This window comes from Mycteria americana, chromosome 6 (genome assembly GCF_035582795.1).
Source record: "Mycteria americana isolate JAX WOST 10 ecotype Jacksonville Zoo and Gardens chromosome 6, USCA_MyAme_1.0, whole genome shotgun sequence".
Taxonomy (NCBI): domain Eukaryota; kingdom Metazoa; phylum Chordata; class Aves; order Ciconiiformes; family Ciconiidae; genus Mycteria; species Mycteria americana.
In genome coordinates, this window is record NC_134370.1 from 3,337,783 (window position 1) to 3,357,273 (window position 19,491).

General features: G+C 39.2%; 1 protein-coding gene across 3 annotated transcripts in view; it reads right to left on the reverse strand.

The window, feature by feature from the left end:
* Positions 1-19,491, reverse strand: part of DOCK1 (dedicator of cytokinesis 1) — a 323,968-nt gene that overhangs the window by 27,339 nt on the left and 277,138 nt on the right. For all 3 annotated transcript variants that reach the window (XM_075504339.1, XM_075504341.1, XM_075504340.1), the window contains 8 exons: positions 18,470-18,574; positions 14,662-14,803; positions 14,384-14,462; positions 14,015-14,099; positions 12,278-12,364; positions 8,517-8,693; positions 7,422-7,505; positions 2,324-2,461 (listed from right to left, as the gene is read on the reverse strand). In XM_075504339.1, coding sequence (XP_075360454.1) covers positions 2,324-2,461; positions 7,422-7,505; positions 8,517-8,693; positions 12,278-12,364; positions 14,015-14,099; positions 14,384-14,462; positions 14,662-14,803; positions 18,470-18,574 — 897 coding nt within the window. The remainder of the gene's footprint in view (positions 1-2,323; positions 2,462-7,421; positions 7,506-8,516; positions 8,694-12,277; positions 12,365-14,014; positions 14,100-14,383; positions 14,463-14,661; positions 14,804-18,469; positions 18,575-19,491) is intronic.

Genomic DNA, 19,491 nt, shown 5'->3' on the forward strand with positions numbered 1-19,491 from the left:
CACATTCATGCCCTGGTTATATTGATGGGATTGGCGTAACATCCATAAACTCAGTGGCATGCACCCATTAGTGACCATAATCAGAACTGGATGAAGAGGATGCTGGTTTAAGGCTGCTCGGGCGTATCTCGGTTGCTTCATTCTTTGTAGAATCAGTTTAGTGACTGCTGCTCATTTAGGGGCAGAAGTAAAATTGGAGAACTTGTAATTGTTATCAATTTCTTGTTTTCTATTTCTCAATCTTTTATTTCTTAATTTAGTAAGGACTAGATTGCGATGGAGCTCCCATCTGATATTCTTGCCTTGGAGGGTTTAAGGATGGGAAGGCAGGAAGGGCACGAAGAGGGCACTATTTTCTCTGTGATCTCCTCTCTGTGCAATTGTGCTTTAGACACTGAGTTTTCAGGTCCAAGGCGAAAACCACAACCGCAGATCTTTTTAGCCTCATGGCTGCCCAGGTAACCTTCAAAATCTGAGCCCAGGAAGTAGTATCTACCTCAATACATACATGAATTGATGCGGCACCTCCAAAAATGATGACCCAACCCCAACTGGGGCAACCACGCAACTTGGCGTTTCCATAAGGAAGCCATCGCTCACTTGCAGGGAAGCACCTGCCACTTGATACCAAGTCCTTCGCCTGCTGGGCCCTGCTAATTGGCCTTCTTATTAAAAGCCAGTTAATGGGATTACAGTGCAAGCTCCTCATCTGCTTCCAGGGTGCCAGGGAAAGCCAGGGACGGAGACGAGAGCAGTCCAAAGCGCAGGCTGGCAAGCTGGCTTTCCTGCCTCATGGCCCAGTAATTCATGGTCTGCTGGTGATTTCATTTGTTTTTAGATGGCTTTTGCTGACAGAAGGTGGATCTGTGCAATCTTAAAAATACATCACTGCTTTTCGAGATCATTTGGTTTTAATACCAGTCCTTTTTGTGGGAAATGGTTTCTGGTATAGGATATTCTTGAGTCCAATTTGGGGAAAATGCATATTGTCCTAAATGATAACCACACTGTTTGCTCTTTCGGAGGTAAAATTTTCTCTGAAAATCGGTAAGTGCTATAGCTTGAAGCCCACTGACATATCCTGAACCAAAACGAACAAGGCAACTCAACAGCGAGTAGATCCGACGACTCCAAGTTCAGCTAAAAACCTTCGCGGCGAAGGGGGGGACCCCAGAATTTCCTGGCACTTCCAACGTGCCAAGGACAGGCGACTGCCACCGCGGCACCCTGCGGTGTCATCCTCCTCCCCGGGGAGCGGGGTGCGTGGGGTGTCCCCCCGCCTCGGCCAGAGGAGCCGACTGCGTGCCAGGTCGTCTTGGCAGCGCATGCGTTAGAGGACATATGGGTCTTTTCTGGTAAATATATGTGCTTCATTTTCTGGAGCAGTGAGAAGATGTGCACTGCATATGCAAGTTTCACGTGCTACTGTCGTTTCACAAATAAACCTAAAAATTATAGCATGTTTACAACACCGCTGTCAGGACTACCGGTAGACACATAAAGCTCACCCTGGCAGCCTTCAATATATTATTAGGACTTCAGCTCCACATAGTCAGTCCTATGGCAACTCTAATCACTTGCATCTCGAGTTTTTAAATAATTTTAAAAAACGAACATGTAATAGCACCCAATCTACGTGGCTTTTGACTGAATTATCAACTATATACTGAATTATGAAGCTGTATGCTGGCTTTTGGCCTTCCTCCCCAATGGGTAACACTCAAATGAAGAGCAGAACAAAACCCCACTGGAAGCTCCACCAAATTCTTGGCTGTGCCTTCAAGATGAAGCAGCAACTGAAAATAGCTTGTCGGAATGAGAAAAGCTGAACTCCAGCACTACTAAATCTCATGAAGTAGCAGCTATCTTTTTATTGCCGGCCGACATTTTGGGTGGTGCCAGGGTACGTCCGGCTGCACGCTACTGTAGAGCAGCACAGCCCCTGCATCTCGAAAGGAGTAACGTCTATGGAAAGGTGGCATTCAGCTCGGGAAAAATCAAGCTATAGTGGTTTTTTTTTTCTTTTTAAACCCAATTCCTTAAAAATGGAATATTGAAGAATTACCTTGACTTTGAAGGAGCAGATTCAGGCAATTTAGAAATTGTTCCCCTGCTAGAAAATGAAAGTACCAAGGCTTTCTGAACATCTTTTATAGCATCTGCTCAGTATTTAATACTTTGATGACCACTGAGAACAACCAGGCAATGCTGCATCAACATTGCTTTTTTAGTCAGTGGGAATTATAATACAGAAATACACAGTTGCCCGTAATTTAAAGAAATTTCATGTACTTCGGAAACATAAAGTTAGCAGGTAACTTACGACAGCGCGGACCCCGTACTGTTTTTCCACTTTGTCTTTCAGCTGCCTGAAGCAAGCCTCCATCCGCTCGTGGAACGGCCGCAGAGCCTCCGTCACCTTCTCCCCGTGAATCCGGATGCCTTCCGCCAGGAACGGGATCTGGAAAGCAGAGTTATGCTGCTTCAGTCTGCCCAGGCCTTTCTAAGCGAAGGGTTAGGGCAAGGCTCCCACATATGTTGCAAGAGGAGTGAAAGACCTCATGGAATAATAATAATAATAATAATAATAATAATAATAATAATAATAACAACAACAACAACAATCATCATAATCCTCATAATTCATTGTATATGAAGCACGATATAGTAAAAAAAGATCTAAAAATCTGTTATACATGATTTCCTTTTCTCTCTGTTAACCAAAGTCCTTTAAAATTAATAGGCCCATAGTTCTGCCCAGTAATCGTATACTGAATTTATCAGACAGCACAAATATTCCTGTGATGTTATATTCACGGGCCCCCATACACGCCGTACTTGAAAATGGCAAACTGATGAATGACGACTCTCACGCCGGGTTATTAATACCAGTCCTTTCCCGGTTTCATGAGAATAAAACCTTGAAGGAGAAAATGCTTGTATGTTTTCTTTAATAAATGCTATTTCTAAAACTGAAAATGAGCTACATCCTTGGACACGTATATATTGCAGAGCAATATTTATTAATAAAACATATAGTTTTATATACTATACATTTCTCCTTAGAAAAGTTATTTTATTTTCTTTGGGAACAAAACAGAAGATAAAAAAATTAAACTAATTCTCTTTTGTAACTGAAAATAATCATTTATCTTCAAGGCTTCTGTCACAAAATATCCATGCCAACACAGGATTATATAATTAGTTCACAGTGTGGAGGTGTAGCTGACCTTTTAAAATGTTTTAAGAGAGACATTTTCATTCCCACAGCTATCCAGACATACCATTAGAGTTTTCTACCTCCAGCTTAAGAAAAATATTTCCTCTTCCAGGTCCATTTCAGCCCACACAGTGCTCTGATTCTAACGTAGATATTCTCTGCAGCAATCAAGCTAAGAGGCTTCTTCTTAATAATTCATAATTAAATCATAATACTGATTAAAAACAGATTTTTCTAATAAGACTGAGCAGCAATCAGAAGGAGTAGCTTTATTAGTAAGGAGAATAATAAATACACAGATGAATTACAGATGAACAAACTCAAGAAATCTTATCAAGTTGATTCTCTGTGATTTGGCACTACTTAAATGGACACAGTTTCTTCTCCTAAAAGACTAGAAAGATAAGTAAGAATAATGACAAATTTTTTTACTGTAGCCACTTCTATTTATAGCCATATGGATTTGCACTCTAGAAAAATTAAACATTAAAATCAGAACATTTCCCTGCTCTGAATAAGTAAATTAATTTCCAAATTTTCATAATTAGCAGGCCACACAGCGGCCCTCCTATTTTGCAGGGATAAGTGGTCACTTGGCTCATTTATTTAAAAGAACCTGCTGACTTTTTAAATGGATTCTTTTAAAAAAAATCAAATTACCAAGATGAAGTACAGGTGGGGTCAGCTCTGAGACAATTTTTACAAGCAGAAAATGCACTAATGAGCCTGTCCTAGGGATCAGCCATCTCCAATTTAGAAAATCAAGCAATATGAAGTAAATGACATTTTTTGTAGGGAAATGTCCCAGTCAGGAAAAAAAAAATGGAGGTGCTTCCTACTGTGCCCCAAATTGAAGGTGCTAAGGAGAGCTTCACTGTTGGTGTACACCAGGTGTATACAGCCAGCCGTGGAGAGCTCCTGGCACTTGGAGAAGCAAAAGAATAGGAGGGTTGATGGCCAGGTCTGCTGGAGTGAGCACAGGCTGGGTTGGGTTGGGTTGGGTTGGGTTGGGTTGGGTTGGGTTGGGAGAACATGAGCACCTAAAGGCTGGTGGCCTCCTGGTACAGGAACTCTTGAGTCAAGAGATGGAGGAACAGGCAAGAGGAGGCACCAAATATAAGGCAATGAAAGAAGACCAGAAACCACAGAAGAAGAGAAGGCTTGTTATTCCTTAACAGAAGCTGAATTTAATAAAATTCCAGTGGTTTTGCTACAGAACTTCTGTGAGATTTCCAAGTCAGGATACTTGGTCTCCCTGTCCAAGACCACTTAATCCTTTAAACATTTATCAAGTACAGAAAGAAAGTACCTTCGGACTGTTTTACCATTTCTGCTTCACCTCCTTCTACTAACTTCAAAATTCTTCCTACATCTGCTTTCCAGACATTGACACAGGGAAATCTGGTGACGAGTGACACTGAATTTTAAACCTGTATGAATCTTTGTCGGATGCGGAGACATAGGTAGAAATTTGCCACATTCACGATATTGCCAATTCATTTGGCTTTGCAGCAATGGGTGGGTTTGCTTATGGCAAAAGACCCTACAGGGTGCCCTCACCTTTGGAGAGGTGAATGAAAAAGTAAGTAGCTCAACTAGAAACAAATGAGCTGAATGAGAAAGGAAATCAACTCAAGATAGCACTTATTCCGTAACTCTAATCTTTGTTGATTTTAAAATTTTATACTTCCACTGCAACTCAAAATTATTCCCTGATTTTTTTTCTTTTTTCTTGAATGATCTCGATCTGCTTGGCTGAAAAGAATGAAAAAACTACACACATTTGTATTATAAAATTAACATAAAATCTTAAATCTTAAAAGAAAATCTTTCATAATAATGGTATCATAAAGTATGATCGTAAAAACTTAGTTTTGTATGCTAGAATTCTTTCAGCTATGTAGAAGTAGCACAAGATTTTTATGTGACATACTGGTTTTGGTATGCTGTAAATACATTAGCTAAACGCAGAGTGACTAATGTCATCAATCATTCATTTCATTACCATCATTTCAATCAATCATTTCATTATCTTCATGTTAAAATAAAAGATCAGCTTGAAATGATGTAGTTGCATGGAAACATTTTTTCTAAGTTGAAAAAGCACTAAGAAGGACAAAAATGGACATTGCTTTACTAATGATATTTATCTGAAAAAATAATAGACAGAAAAAAACTTATACTTAAAAGTTCACAGGAATTATAAAAGGATAATATTCTGAAGACCATGAATTCCATAGCACAATGGAAAAAGGTAAGGTAAGGGGATAGAAAAAAAATTAAATTTAACTCGTCAGCTGATAATATGATTGTCAGGCTACTATTTCATATATCCAGATTGATTTATACAGCATAAAGAAAATCTCCGCGTGATTACAAAAATCCAAGCCCCACATTATTGAAAAATGAAAACTCATTTTTGCTTTCAATCACTGTCAAGCCCGTGATGAATTCAGACCACTGCCTCACTTCGGAAAGTTCCCATAACAACTCCCTCTCCTGACACCAGCCGATATTCGGCATCAGCTCCCCACCCCGCTCCCCTCTACTCACGCCGCCAGTGTGCTGAAAACGGACGTGGTTCGAGAGGAGGTTTAAGTCTTAGGACACACTAAATGTATATCAAATGCCGAAGGTAATTTAAAAGCACTGATTTCCACCATGAAATGGCTAGACCTTTCAGTGAAAAGAATTTTCAGATAGAAAAATAGTTTTTGATCCCTCTTCTCTGTTTTTCTGGTTCCTATTGCTTCCAAACTACAATACTGATGGGAAATTATGTATTTAAAACCACTGAATAATTAAAATACAATGTGATTAGCTGCCATACATATTTTCAAACAGTAATATTATTTTAATATACAAGTGTCACCAAAGTGAATCTTTGCCGAGGAAAAGCGTGTTTGTAATTCATTTGAAGTATCGCTATCAGAGGCAAAGACAGAGAGCTGACATGAAGTTAGTCTTCTGGGATCAAATTATTTTCCTCTATAAAAACTTAAAGCTCCTAAAATCTAATCTTCTGTAAAAGCTCACAAGAAAATAAATAAATAAATACATAATTTTTTTGCAGACCAATCGAGTTTTTATGCAGTCATAGTTTTAAGGTCTTCAGAGGACTGTTTTTTGAATTCTGTATCTTTGGTTCTACTACCTTTAAGATTGAAACCTATAGAAATGTAAATCATTCCCTTTATTATAGAGACAAAATTGAATATAAAAAGACAATGATGCACTTTCTTCTTCTAGTGGAAAAACACTTCCAATCATACTGATATGTTTTTAGTTATTATAAAATTATCCTGAGACCATTGGAAAATGTCTAAGATAGGACTATGAAACAAAATTGGAATTGTTTCTTGTTAGCCCTGAAAAATATTCTTGGTACATGTAAACACAGTTCTTCATGCAAGAGGGGGTCCCTGCTTTGTCTCAGGCACTGGGCTGGAAACCTGGCTTCCATTCCCGGTTCAGGAAATATTACCCGTGTGATCTTCCATTTAAATGACTTCTGCTCTAATATGTCAACACAAAAATACCGGGTAATTTCACATGCTTTACGAATCGATAATGGTTTTGTACCACGTTAAGTTATACAGCAAATGAAGCAAAGGTTTCACAACGATGAATTTACTAAGTATTTTGCATGCAAGTTAATTTTTTGCAGCTCTCTCATTTAATATTCTGTCTTAAAAGGTACTATAAGTATACATAGGAAGTTTAATAAATGGAAACTACGTTGTTTGAAGAAAGAAGTGAATATGGGAAGAAATACCGTCCCAGTCCATGCAAGTAGGAGGAGGGATTCAGGGTTAAGCATGTCATCTTACTGTCCGAGAAGAATTTCTGAAATCAGCCTTAGAAAATTAAAATGCAAAACGAAACTGCCAATAATACTAACCAACATTATTAAAAATATTTTCTCATTTGATACAGATGAGATATTTTCACTGTATTACGGTTGCCAAAAAAAAAAAAAAAAAAAGAAAAAAAAAGAGGTTGATCATGTTTGTTCCTTGCGGGTTTCTCAAATGATGTCAGATTTGAAAAGATGAACTTTAGCTCAAGTTCCAAGACAGTTTCAAATGCCAAAGAAGTGTACACAGGGTGAACAGTTTATTGTCTGAATTTTCTCAAAAGTGACACTAAACTGTCTTTGTGCAGCAGTTGGCCCCAACCAACCTGACTTAAAATTTTTTACCTGCCAAGCGATCAGATCCTTTAGTTTTTCAATCTTGTCATGATCTTCTGGATGCTCGTGCATATATTTTTCAGTAAAAAAAGCCTAGTCAAGAGAGAGAAATGAGCAGTTATTTCAGAAAATGACTCCACATCTACCACGGAAGAATTACCTAAAGCAAAGATCACTGAATCAACCCCAAAGTTCTGCAAAATAGCAGTAATAGCTACAAATACAAAGTGAAAATCTAGGCAAGAGATACAGAATTTTCCAATGTCTTAAGATTAAGACATCAATCTTTTGTGAGCAGCAGAGTGGCCACATGAGCATACGGTGAGGATTACCAAACCTCGTGGGCAACCCTGCAGAGGGCTTCTGCTGGGCACGGCTCTGAAGCGCCTTTCTAGCAGTTCCCAGGGCAGAAGGAATTTTGGTAGATGAAATGGGTGAGTTACGGAAGGACATAAACGGACGGATACAGTGACATGCCAGTCAGCATCCACCTTCTCCATTTATGTTAGAAAATACAAGATACAGCTTGCGTATGCTAGCGTAATATGGTTAATATTCACAAAATAAATAACAGACACAGCGTTCATAGTTTCTCAATGTCAGGATCTTATCCCGTATAACTTTAAAAGCTAATGCTGTAAACGTGCAGTTAAGATTATTTAGATGTATTTGCAACTGGTATCCCAGAAGTCTCTACCATTTGATTAATCCTTTAAAAACTCGTGCATTTGAAAGCAGAGAATTGCAACTGGTTCCTTTGGTCACTGAAGTTCGGATGTCCAAGCGCATGAGAGCACACGCGGGAAATGCCATCAGTCTCAGCGTCTCACTCCAGCAAGCGACTGCCCGCCACGTCCCTACGTACGGACTCTTGCTGCTAAACATACCAACTCTTACTTCAAATGTAGCAAGGCAAAAACGTATCCATAAATATCGGCAAGACATCAAAAAAGGGAAGTTTTTCAGCAACGTTCTACAAAGCACGTATGAGGGGACGCTCGCGTAGTGTTTATATGCAAATACACACACTCGTGTCCTGCAGCACTGCAGGAGAGTCCAGGCTCAAGAGGTGAAGCACCGCAGGACAGATAACGTCGACGTTACCTTCTCATAGTTCGTGAACCCTCCCATGACTGCAGGATCCACAATGCCGTTAAGTAGCATCGAGAGAGGGTTAATGGGTAGATTTGGATCATTTAAATGCTGCTGAACCATATTATTGATCTTATCATTTGTTAGCTGCATGGTTTCTATTGCATTTTCCAGTGGACTAATTTCAACCTAAAATGAAAAGAAAAGGAGGTTTTAATCAAGGAGCAGAGTCTTCGACCTGCCACAGAACTAGCTGTCCACCAAACCACCACAATTAGAAACCTGTCAGGAATTTCAGAACAAAAGATATTTTAACCACTAATTAACAGAAAGGGTGGGTTCAGGCATTTCAATATTTGGTATCTCTATACTGCAGTAACCGATATGATAATCAATTATCAGGGGAGAAAGTTAAATGCATTTCGCTGCTGTAGGACGGATTACATCTCAGCACAACAGCACAACATTTAGAAAGGCTCTGACAGGAATCATGTGAGGTTTTTGGAGGATTACGGAGAACATCAGAGATTACGAGTCCGTGAGTTTTAGCAGTACAAAGAAGATCCAGCTTAATGTAACAGTAAGAAAGAAATGATAACTTAATGTGGATTTTCTGATGGAAAATGTAATCCTAAGCAGCTCAAAAATCAAGAAGATATTTTTGCAGTGATTATTGTGGTGTATTTCCAAGGAAATGGAGTTTAATATGTTGAAGGGATGACTTCTAAGTTATCTGCTGTACTTTTTCCCACGAGGTCACATTTTCTTCATCTGAATATTGATAACTGAAGGAAGAAATTTGCTTCCTCACATAGCCTGGACTTCAATGAAGAGAGCTCCTCAGATGTCTTCATGGGGTGAAACAGCTCTTATACTGTGTAAAACTTGCTTTATTTTAATTGACTCATCTCCAACTATTATTTATGATCAGATACGGTGTCTTTCAGAATGACAGTTGCTCATATTGTAAAAAACAGCATTAAAATATTTACAGTGTTGCTAAAATATGTACAATTAGTGAATGGGCTAAAAATTACTAACTCGCAGCAACCCACAGGGTAGACAGTCCTCACTGAAAGACTTAAGCCATAGCCTGCTTACATTAAAAAATGATGTGGTAGGAATAGAAGAGGAAGGTTAATTGAGGCCTGTGAGGAAAATGCAAGTGTATATTTGATTACACCCTAATTTACATAAATGCTACATAAACAAAGCAGCACTTCTACCTGGCTAGCCGTTGCTTACCATGTTTCTGAGAACCACTTATAATCAAATCTCTTTAGTTGTTACTCTTACACCTGCCATCTGATTACAGCAAGGATGTTTTAATTAGCATTTTAAAAAGTCTGCCTGGTGGATTGCCCTGGAAGGCAGGTAACAAGGCCGCTGTTTCTGCTGCGGCTGCGGAGCAGAGCGGGCTCGGACGGACAGACGACGACTGCCGCTGAGAGCTGACTGTGCTACCAGGGAAGTTCGGAGAGGGCAAGTACGACCGCATTCAACATCTGATTCGGCATGAGCTGTTGCAAACATCGTCTGCCAAATTTAGGATTCTGCTATTTGTATTAATGGGCTTACAACTATGCAATACTTTGCTGATGAACCATTGCTTTTAAAGCTCTTGAATATCTACAGAAATTAGCACTCATTGAGCTGACAGACATCTTTTTTGACTTTTCTGTATCAGCAATCATGGCTTTCTTTCTCATTCTCCTTTCTTTTACTACTCTTATAATCCTCCCTCTAGTTTTTTAAAAGCAGATGGAGGACTGCAGTTCCCATCCTACTACTATAAACCGTGCTTTGGACCTGACTGAAAGCTATTTATTAAAAATATCTGTACTTGTAAATTATGAGCCTTGTTCCAAGTAGCTTGCTAACTCTGGACACTCCACAATCTATTCATGGCAAACAGAAATGATATACTCCTGATAGATTTGCAACGCTAAAAATTTAAACATCAAAACAAAATAAAGATTAGTATTTGTACTTTTTAAAACCAAGTATAATTCAAAATCCAGTTTCTAATTCACTGGCTGGCCTCAGCAAATTTTCCCCTTACAACTACTCGTGTCCAGCTAAAACAAATCAGATACAGAATAACGAATGTGTACAACAAATTCCTTGCAGATAATGAACAGATTGCAAAGGTTTAGGTAAAAGTACTCAGAAGGAATTTAAAAAGCAAATAGATGTAAGGAAATTATGCATGTTCCTATGGGTTATGTAACATAATACACCGCATTTATTAAATTACTCAGTTCTCTCTCAGCACTGATTTGATATGATCTCACCTCTTCCTTTAAAGATATTCTACTTCCAGCAGTAAAATATGAAATGTGCAAAGCTACTTTAATTCATCGCGTTTAGTAAAACATCAATAATATCTGTATCCATAATCCAAATTTAGCATTACAGGGATGTAAACCTAGTGATCGTACTGCCAGCACTTTAGCTGCCAGGAACCTTGAAGAAAGTCAATACCCATTTTGTACTAACTATGCCAGAGCTGGGTCAAAAGTTATCCGTTGCCATCTTCCCACATATTATTAAGTTCCATTCTGGTATCGTTTTTCAGCTATGCGACTAATATAATCCTTACTTACAAAAAGCTTATAGCAAGCACTCTCGCAGGATTTATGCACATTCCGATGACAAGCATAGCGTTCAAGGTGCGTGTATACAAATTGCCGGCATAAAGCAGCCTGTCAGGCTGTGCTCTTAACTCGTAAGGAAAAGAGATTTTCATCAGATTTGCCAGCCTTTATAAACAACGCTTTTTGCAATCATGAAGATAAATACAATCTTCTCTATCAGGATTATATTGAAAATACAAAATTCATTAAAAATTCAATGTGTTTTATTCAGCTGCCTATTACTGTCAAACATCACATTCATATTCTGTTACTATAGATACCATAGTAATTTTCTGCATTACTTCTGTTCATCTAAATACAACTGTCCAACATAACCTCAATGGAGCAATGAAAAAGGTTTTAATTAATCATATGCAAATTGTTCTTTTCCTTTAAAAATAAGCCTCACAAGAGAGATTTAAAAACTGCAGTAACAATGTTTTTATTGCTACTTAAAAATTACAGCTGCGTAAGAATAATTTAATCTTAAAGGCGTTTAATGGATATGTCTTATCTAAACAGTCTAAATGGTAGAACAGAGAAATGCGTAATTTGGACGTAGTCTGTGAGGTTGCTAGGGTATATTTTAGCTAACTGTGGAGAAGAAACAAAAACAATCTTTAATCACAAATGGTAAGTAGAGAAGAGATGCAGACACATACAATGCATTCGATTTACGGTAGCTTTTGAATCAATTACAATCAAAATACCCCAATCCCCTTTTCCAAAACTCGGACTAGTTTCCTTTCGATGTAGCAGGGCTCCCCTACACCACCTCAGGTCCCTCCTGAGGTCAGGCACACGGCTCACGCCACAGGCTGTCCCGGCTCACCTGCTGAAAGCCAGAAGTACTTTATAAAAGTACTTCAAGCACTTGATCGGACCTTGCCCTAAAGACCTAGCAGAGTCGGCCCCCATTTCCTCCTCTCAGGAGTGGAAAAGCATTACTTGAGTCCCCCTCAGTCAATAATCAGCATCCTCAGCATGCAGGTTCCCTTGTCTTAGGCTGCCAGATATAGCCACATTGATTGCTTGTTCACAGAACTGAAGCACAGTCATGCAGAAATATAAATGCTCCCTGGCTGTACAAGAGCCCCATTCTTCTATGCAATCTCAATAAAGCCAAATTGATCTTACCATGAAAACTGATTTGACTTCAAACCACCTCAGAATCCCAGGTAATTTATACGCCGTCACATAGATGGTTCTCTCAATCCACATATTCTGCAAATACAACACAAACATCCCGTTATCAGATTGATAGCTTTTATCTTAAGCAAAGCCTTAAAACATTATCACCAGGAAAAGGAACCGCAGTACGACAGACATTACGAAGCCGGGGGAAATTTCAAATGGAATCTGCCTGGGGAGATGATGGAGCGGCGCCGGTTTAAATCTGATACATGATTTAGTAGAGAACAACTGCTCTCTTACCAAAGGAGAACACTGGGTAAAAGATCCTCCTGTTTTACTGGACCGTCATGTTTCCCACGTAACTTCTGGAGCTTTCAAGGACCATCCTCCACGAAACCACAACATCTTGATACAGGGAAAGCTTCTGCCCCAGGAAGGCAGAGGAGACGAGGGACCGCTCCCGGGGGAGGCTGTGCCGTCCCCGTCCTTGGGGCTTTCACGACTGCTGGGGGAAAGCCCTGAGCAGCCAGCTCCGACCCGGAGCTGGCCCTGCCTGGGGCAGGGCTTGGACCCAAGGTCCCATCCTGACCTGAATTTGTGATCCTGTGTTGGATCCACAGATCCAGTGTCCTCATCTGAGCTGTAAACTGCAATGGCTTCGCTGTAACCTCTCCTCACTGCTTTGAATTTAAGGATACGTGATTTAACATCTCTTCCTTCACATGTGTGTATTCGGTTCACAACCGATGTCAAAGACGTCTCTTGGTCTGATTTTGTTAGAACTGGTATATGTTGGTAGTTCATCTCATTTATTGTGAGGCTTTTTAAAAACAGAATCGTTGATTCCATCCTCCATTAACAGAAGAGCTTTCAAAGTCATTTAGATATACCTAAATTTATCTGTACTCAAAACATATTGTAAACTGCAGCGCACTCTCGCATTATGGTTTTAGAAAAAGAGAGTTTCCTACCTCCTCAGCTAAACCCATGTAGATTAGCAAATTAGCAATTTTTGATATAACAGCCACCACGAGAAGGCGAAGACACTAAAGGAGTCTCTGAATGAATACCTAGTCTTAGCTGTAGGAAACCAAATACTTGGCATTTATTGGCACACTGATTAGATTAGAGCTTGCTACTACACAGAAAACCAAGTTCTTTGCTCAAGAAATGATGCGTTAATTTATTACTTTAATTACTACTACTACTTTACTACTAACTGCGCCCATGAGAACCCCTGTGAACAAAATGGTGTCTATAAAAAAAAAAAAGGCAATCAACTTCACGTAACCTGTTGTAAAGGCTTTGATGAATACAAGCTATGCTCAGAGGGAGTTTTATTGACCATTAGATGAAACATATAGTTTAGTTTAAAAAAAAAAAAAAAAAAAGAAAGAAAAAGGTATTACTGCAAAAAGATTTTTAGATGCCTGACTAGACTCTTCATGGCAAGACAAGTTTTGGCAAGAGATGTCTATCTGTTCAGGTACAGCCATTTTAAACTTCTTTCTCAAAACAGCTGTTTTTTAACAAAATAAATACAGCTTTGTCCATTTTTTCTACTGGTATAAAACAGAACACAGATAAATTGGTTTAACTGAATTTCTATGAAAAATAATCACATTTAAACCTAGAATTTATTTTTCAACAACCAAAATATAATGAATGGTTCAGATTCTCAAAATGAAGGGGAATAAAGAAGCAAACCCCCAAAGCATTCTATTTTCTTTTTTTTTTTACCGCAAATTCATTGTCTGGGTTCTTCTCTCCTTTTCGAACAGGGCGTGAATACTCAAACCGTTGGACTTCATTCACCCTATAGAAACTGAAAAAAGGGAAAAGCACAATCAAAATCAAATACTATCTACTTAGGAACTGCTGCTAAACTCTAGTACTAGAAAAAAGTTTATGCATAAATATAAAATGCTTATGGGATCACTGTTTTCCAGTGGGTTGGATGGAATCTCTGCTAATATTAAGAATACCCATGAAATGTCCTCACAATTACTGCCCTCCTTGGCTGTGTACAGATTTGTTATACAACAACAAGAACTAATTTAAGCGTTGTAAAGGAGACTGATAAAAATCGCAAAACCCCCCCAAACTCACCTCACGATTTGTTCTGACACTGGCCTGTGAAATTTAGACGGTAAATCCAGTTTGGGCTTTACAGTAAAGCACTGAATATCTGAATTCAGGGGTTAAGAACTGAAAAGCGAATTTCAATCACACAGAACAGGCAGCTCAACAGGAACGTGAAGAAAGGACAGAACAACAAAATTAATGTATTACACCTATAAAGGCAGAAGTGCAACAGTCTCCTGCTCACGTTGGCCATAAATCCTCGATCTCTGCGGCTGCAGAGCCGCCGCACAACCTAAGGATACACTGGCCGGAGGAGTTCTTAATGTCATCGCCCGGGGGAGACGTCGTTTTCATTTTTTCTGCGTTGGGAAACTGAGTCAATAACCTTGCTTCGAAGTCTTCGCGGCGCTCATACTCCTTTCCCCGGTAAATGAAGACTTTGTTCTGGAAACAAATTGAGAGGTGAAATCCTAATATCAGTATCCTCAGTAACGAACTGGGATCGCAGAAGCATTGACTCCAGTGCTGGTAAGTGAGATATTTTACATTCCTCACACTATGATATAATCAATAGTTTACAAATATTTTATGCCAATTCGATGAAGCACAAATGGATTTCCTTACCTCCAATTCAGTACCGCGATCATTAAGCACACGCTTAACTTTAGGCATACGTACAAACCACACTAAATTCAACGGGCTCTAAATACATGGTATCAAGGACCTATAAAACAGGTGCCCATTAAAAATGTATTAAGACAAATTACGTCCTCTACCAAATCCAAGATCTCCCTCTGTAATTCCTCTCATCCATCTTCCACAGCTAACAGTGGAATGGATGTAAATAAACAGAATTAGGCTTTTTAGACACAAACATTTATTAAAAGGCATTGAGGTGAGCAAGCAAGAGTAGCAGAAAAAAGTATAAACAGAAAACGGCGCCAGTTTTAGGAGGAAGGTCCAAAGATACCGACTCTTTTAGAAAGATTGATGCACCCCAAACTTCACATTAGACTATTAGATTTTTGCCATTGTACAGTCGTCTGCACACGGCATAACTTTTAAATTAAGTATTCTGTATTTCTAAGTATCGGTTTCTTCTTTTAACAATAAAGAAAATTAAGATATATTTTATACAGTCCATTTATGTACTGAACAAGCACATTAACTTCTAAAGAAAAAGTGTAAAAGGCGACTTGCGTATTTTTAACTGATCAAACATATTAAAGTAAGTTTTGATATGAACATAACACTTGCATCTGAATATGCTTAACCTCATCGCTCATCTCAAAATGAACATTTGGTGTTATCACTAGGGGTAGAAGGCTGGAATAATTTACATTTGCCCAGCTGGGTTTAGTTCTGCAGTGGTGCCTTCTGAAATGCACAGTAGATGAAAGAATACTCTCTATTTGGGGGAAAAAAAAAAGAAAAAAGGGCAGATGCCTAAGAAGCATATATATACCTGTAATTCATGTATATATACCTGAAATTCACAGGAAAAATTAGAATACAAGAAAAAGGTTGTATTAAGGATCTTCTCAATCACAAAAGCTTGTATTAAGGATCTTCTCAACCACCTTTTCAGGCACTTAATAGCCAAATTTTCAGAGGTTTTATTGCTCATTTATTACAAACTGACCAGTCCAGGAGGCTTTTGTAAAGCATGGTAAGTGTTTTCCTGCACTTACAAGAAATGCATTCAGTTGTGAAGCCAAAAAGCAGTTCAGCATTAACACAGCAGATTAACCCTATTCTGCACTGTATCCCTTTGACTACACAGTATAACACGGCGCTTCAAGGGGAAAATTACGTTGTGTTCTCTGCATTTTTCGTATGCAAATACGTGGTTGAGTTCGAGGCTGAGACAAACCGCCCATGGCCGCTCCATGCACTCGGTCAAGACAGGTCGTCGTGCCCGTTGTGATCCCCGTGCAACCCCTCTCTGCTAAGCAGCTCTGGATCACTGGATATTCCCGATGTTTCTAGAGGATAACGCGCGCTCTGTTGAGAGCGGCTGTACGTGTAATAAAATTTCACCGTGACTCATAGCCACAGTCCCTTTTGCAAAGTTACCAGTGACTTTATCATACATTCATCGTTCTGAAGATTCCTGATAGTGCAAGTCTTCCCTACAGGAGTATCATAAAATATTAATTCAACCATTTTCTAGAGAAGTGGGTTGGTCAATCTTAACAGTGACTCCTTCTTACTGGATATTAAATATATTTTGCCTGGTAAAACTTAAGAAATTACTAATAAACATTTTACAAAAATCTTATTAAAGTTTTTTTACTGAATGTACCACAAACATTTTTTGCTGTTTGATGTTTGATAAAAGCTGTTGCACGTACATTACTCTACGTGTCTTTGAAACACCACAATGATTCTCAGGTTTTTTGCATCGCATCTCTTTAGAGTTGGTCTTTTGATAAAGACGGTAGCTTGTGCACCACCATGCCTTTGCGTCTGCTACGAACATATGGCGTTGCCAGTTTGCAGAATTGCATTTCATAAGGTTTGGGGCAGCGCTGGGTACCGACGATCCTGCCACCTTCCCGCACGCTCAGAGCCTCTTTGGCTGAGCTGCCCAGCCATAACGTGGCGACCGAGCAGTGGGCTAAGGTACGAGAGCTCACCTCCCAGTTTTGGTTTGATGGTCTGCACACAATGCATGCTGCAAAATTCGCTCTTAGCCTGGCAGGAACTGCCTGGGGTCAGCTTTATTCCTTTCAGCTGCAAAGACCTGATAATTTGTTGCACTTCTCAGGAGGGATAAATGGTACAAGAATGCCTGCAGTACAGCATCCCAGGGTGTATGAAAAGCCACACGCGTTTGCTGCTTCTTGGGATGATTCGAGAATTTCAGCTTCTTCACATGGGCTCTAGTTAGTTGGAGGAAAAGGAGGCTTTTTCCAAATGAACACCTGATTACGTAAAAGTTTTATTTCTTGGGATTTTTTAAAGCCTTTCCCTACTTCATTTTAATACACCCTGAAAGGCCAGCCAACTACAACCAACCTGACAAAGCCAGCTTAATCAGCATTCACTGGATTTATCCAGTGAGCTGGGCTTCAGCATAGGCTTGGGCTTGCTCCTGGTATTTATTATGGCATAATCTGAGAGAGTTAACATGGAATTACTCAGTTACAACCAGGAACTCATCTCCGACATGCGTATTTCCAGGAGAAAACCTACTACCAGCCCCTGGCCTGAGACTAAATCTCTCTGAGTCTCCTGGACTCAGAGAATAATCTGAGAATAATAAGAATAATCTTATTCTTCTGTCTCTTGAACTGCCTTAATCTACTCTAACTCTTCCACAGGGGTTTGGAGAGAGTCTCTTTCCAAATCGAAAATCCTCAGCTCTTTAGATAGATACGAGCAGCAGAGCAGCTAAATAGCTAACGTGTTATTTCCATGTCACTGACTGGCAAGTGCCAGAGAATCACGATACAGATGCAATTCAGATGTGTTAAATCCTCACTCTCCTTTAGCCACTAATTCAACTCCATAACGATCCTGGTATCAGTGCAAAAAATCTAAAATGTTACTGGACTTATGTTACCAGCTTCAACCAAGTGACATGTTTCAAATTGACACGACTCATGAAAATCAATGATAAAAGATTGCTTTTAAAGGTATCACACACATCTCTGATATTCAACTTCATTTTAGTGACTATGCTGGAAAGGACACTCACATGAAAACACAGTCACATCCAAAAGGCTTCTCTACCATACCCATATATATATATATATATACACACACACCCCTGTCAGGGAAAAATGTCACCATTTCAGATGGTGCTGGTTATTACCCTGATGTACGAACTGGGTGGTATATCTTCATTTTTAGTGATACCCTGAAGAAGTATAAAGTATTGGATATGTTTGAAGAAAAAGCTTCTCTACTAAAATTCAACTATTCCATATTGGAAACTGGAAAGGAAAAAACAATGTTTGTTGTATACACCTAAAAACCAACAGTTGATGTTAGGTAGATTGTAAATAACACACTGACAAGCAATAATGTACTTTCTCCACAACCGAGGGAAATTTCCAAAGCAGGAAACCTTGCTATTGTCTGTGGACAAAGGTGGACGCTTACCCTTATGAATGTTGGAAATCCCTGGCCGTAGTAGCCAACAGCAAAGTAGTCTGGTTTTGGCCTTATCACTTTCACAATGTTTTCATAGAACTGGGCTTGCTTTCTCTGCAAAATAAATAGGAGGAACTTTAACGACCAAACCTTTAAGGAGATTCCCTATACTTAAGATCTAGATCTCTTTTATGCATATCTCTAACTTAAAGATGTACATTCCTCACTCACCCCTTTTTCTTCACCTATCAGATATACACTAGTATTTTGAAATACTAGACTCTGTAGCCATGGTTTTTATGCTCATTTTGGTGAACCTCACTATTCCATATCCTCTATGGAGATTCTGATGAAGGTCAAGAATTTGCACGGCAGCCTGAATTCCCAGTTGCGACCCTGCTGATGCCGAAACACTGGAACGATGAAGCACGTACTGCTAAAGCCAGCTCATCTCGATAGTGCTGACTTCTCAGTTTTCAGCTGTTACATTTCACTACGTTCTTCTACTGCTTCTTTTCCATATTGACAACTATTTAATTGCATATGGAAAGCATGCCGTTGAGAACGGCAGAAAAATATCACTTTTGGAATAAATACACGCATGTCAGATGCCATCTGTTTTCGAAGCGGAATCCTTCTTTATCTCAAATGATAAAATAATAACAAATGTGAAGGTTCAGATGATCTGTTCATTAACTTATTTTTAGTCTTTTATTTTCTGTAAGAGAATGAATTCTGATTTGGGGGGAGGTTTATTACTGCTCCCATACGACAGATAACACTAAATGGCAGGAAGACTACAAAGGCCCAGATCTGCCATGTACCTCTCAGTTCACCTGTAGCAAAACTATTTTGTCATTTGTGAATGACAAAATATTTGCCTAATATTTAATATTGCTTGAACAAAAGAGACAATAGGGAGACCAGAAAGAAACAAAAAATTTCTAAATTTTATGGTGGGGGGAAATACGCTCATGCTATTCAGCAGCAGCAATAAGAAAAGCCGATGGGGTATACGAGACCTGACTCAC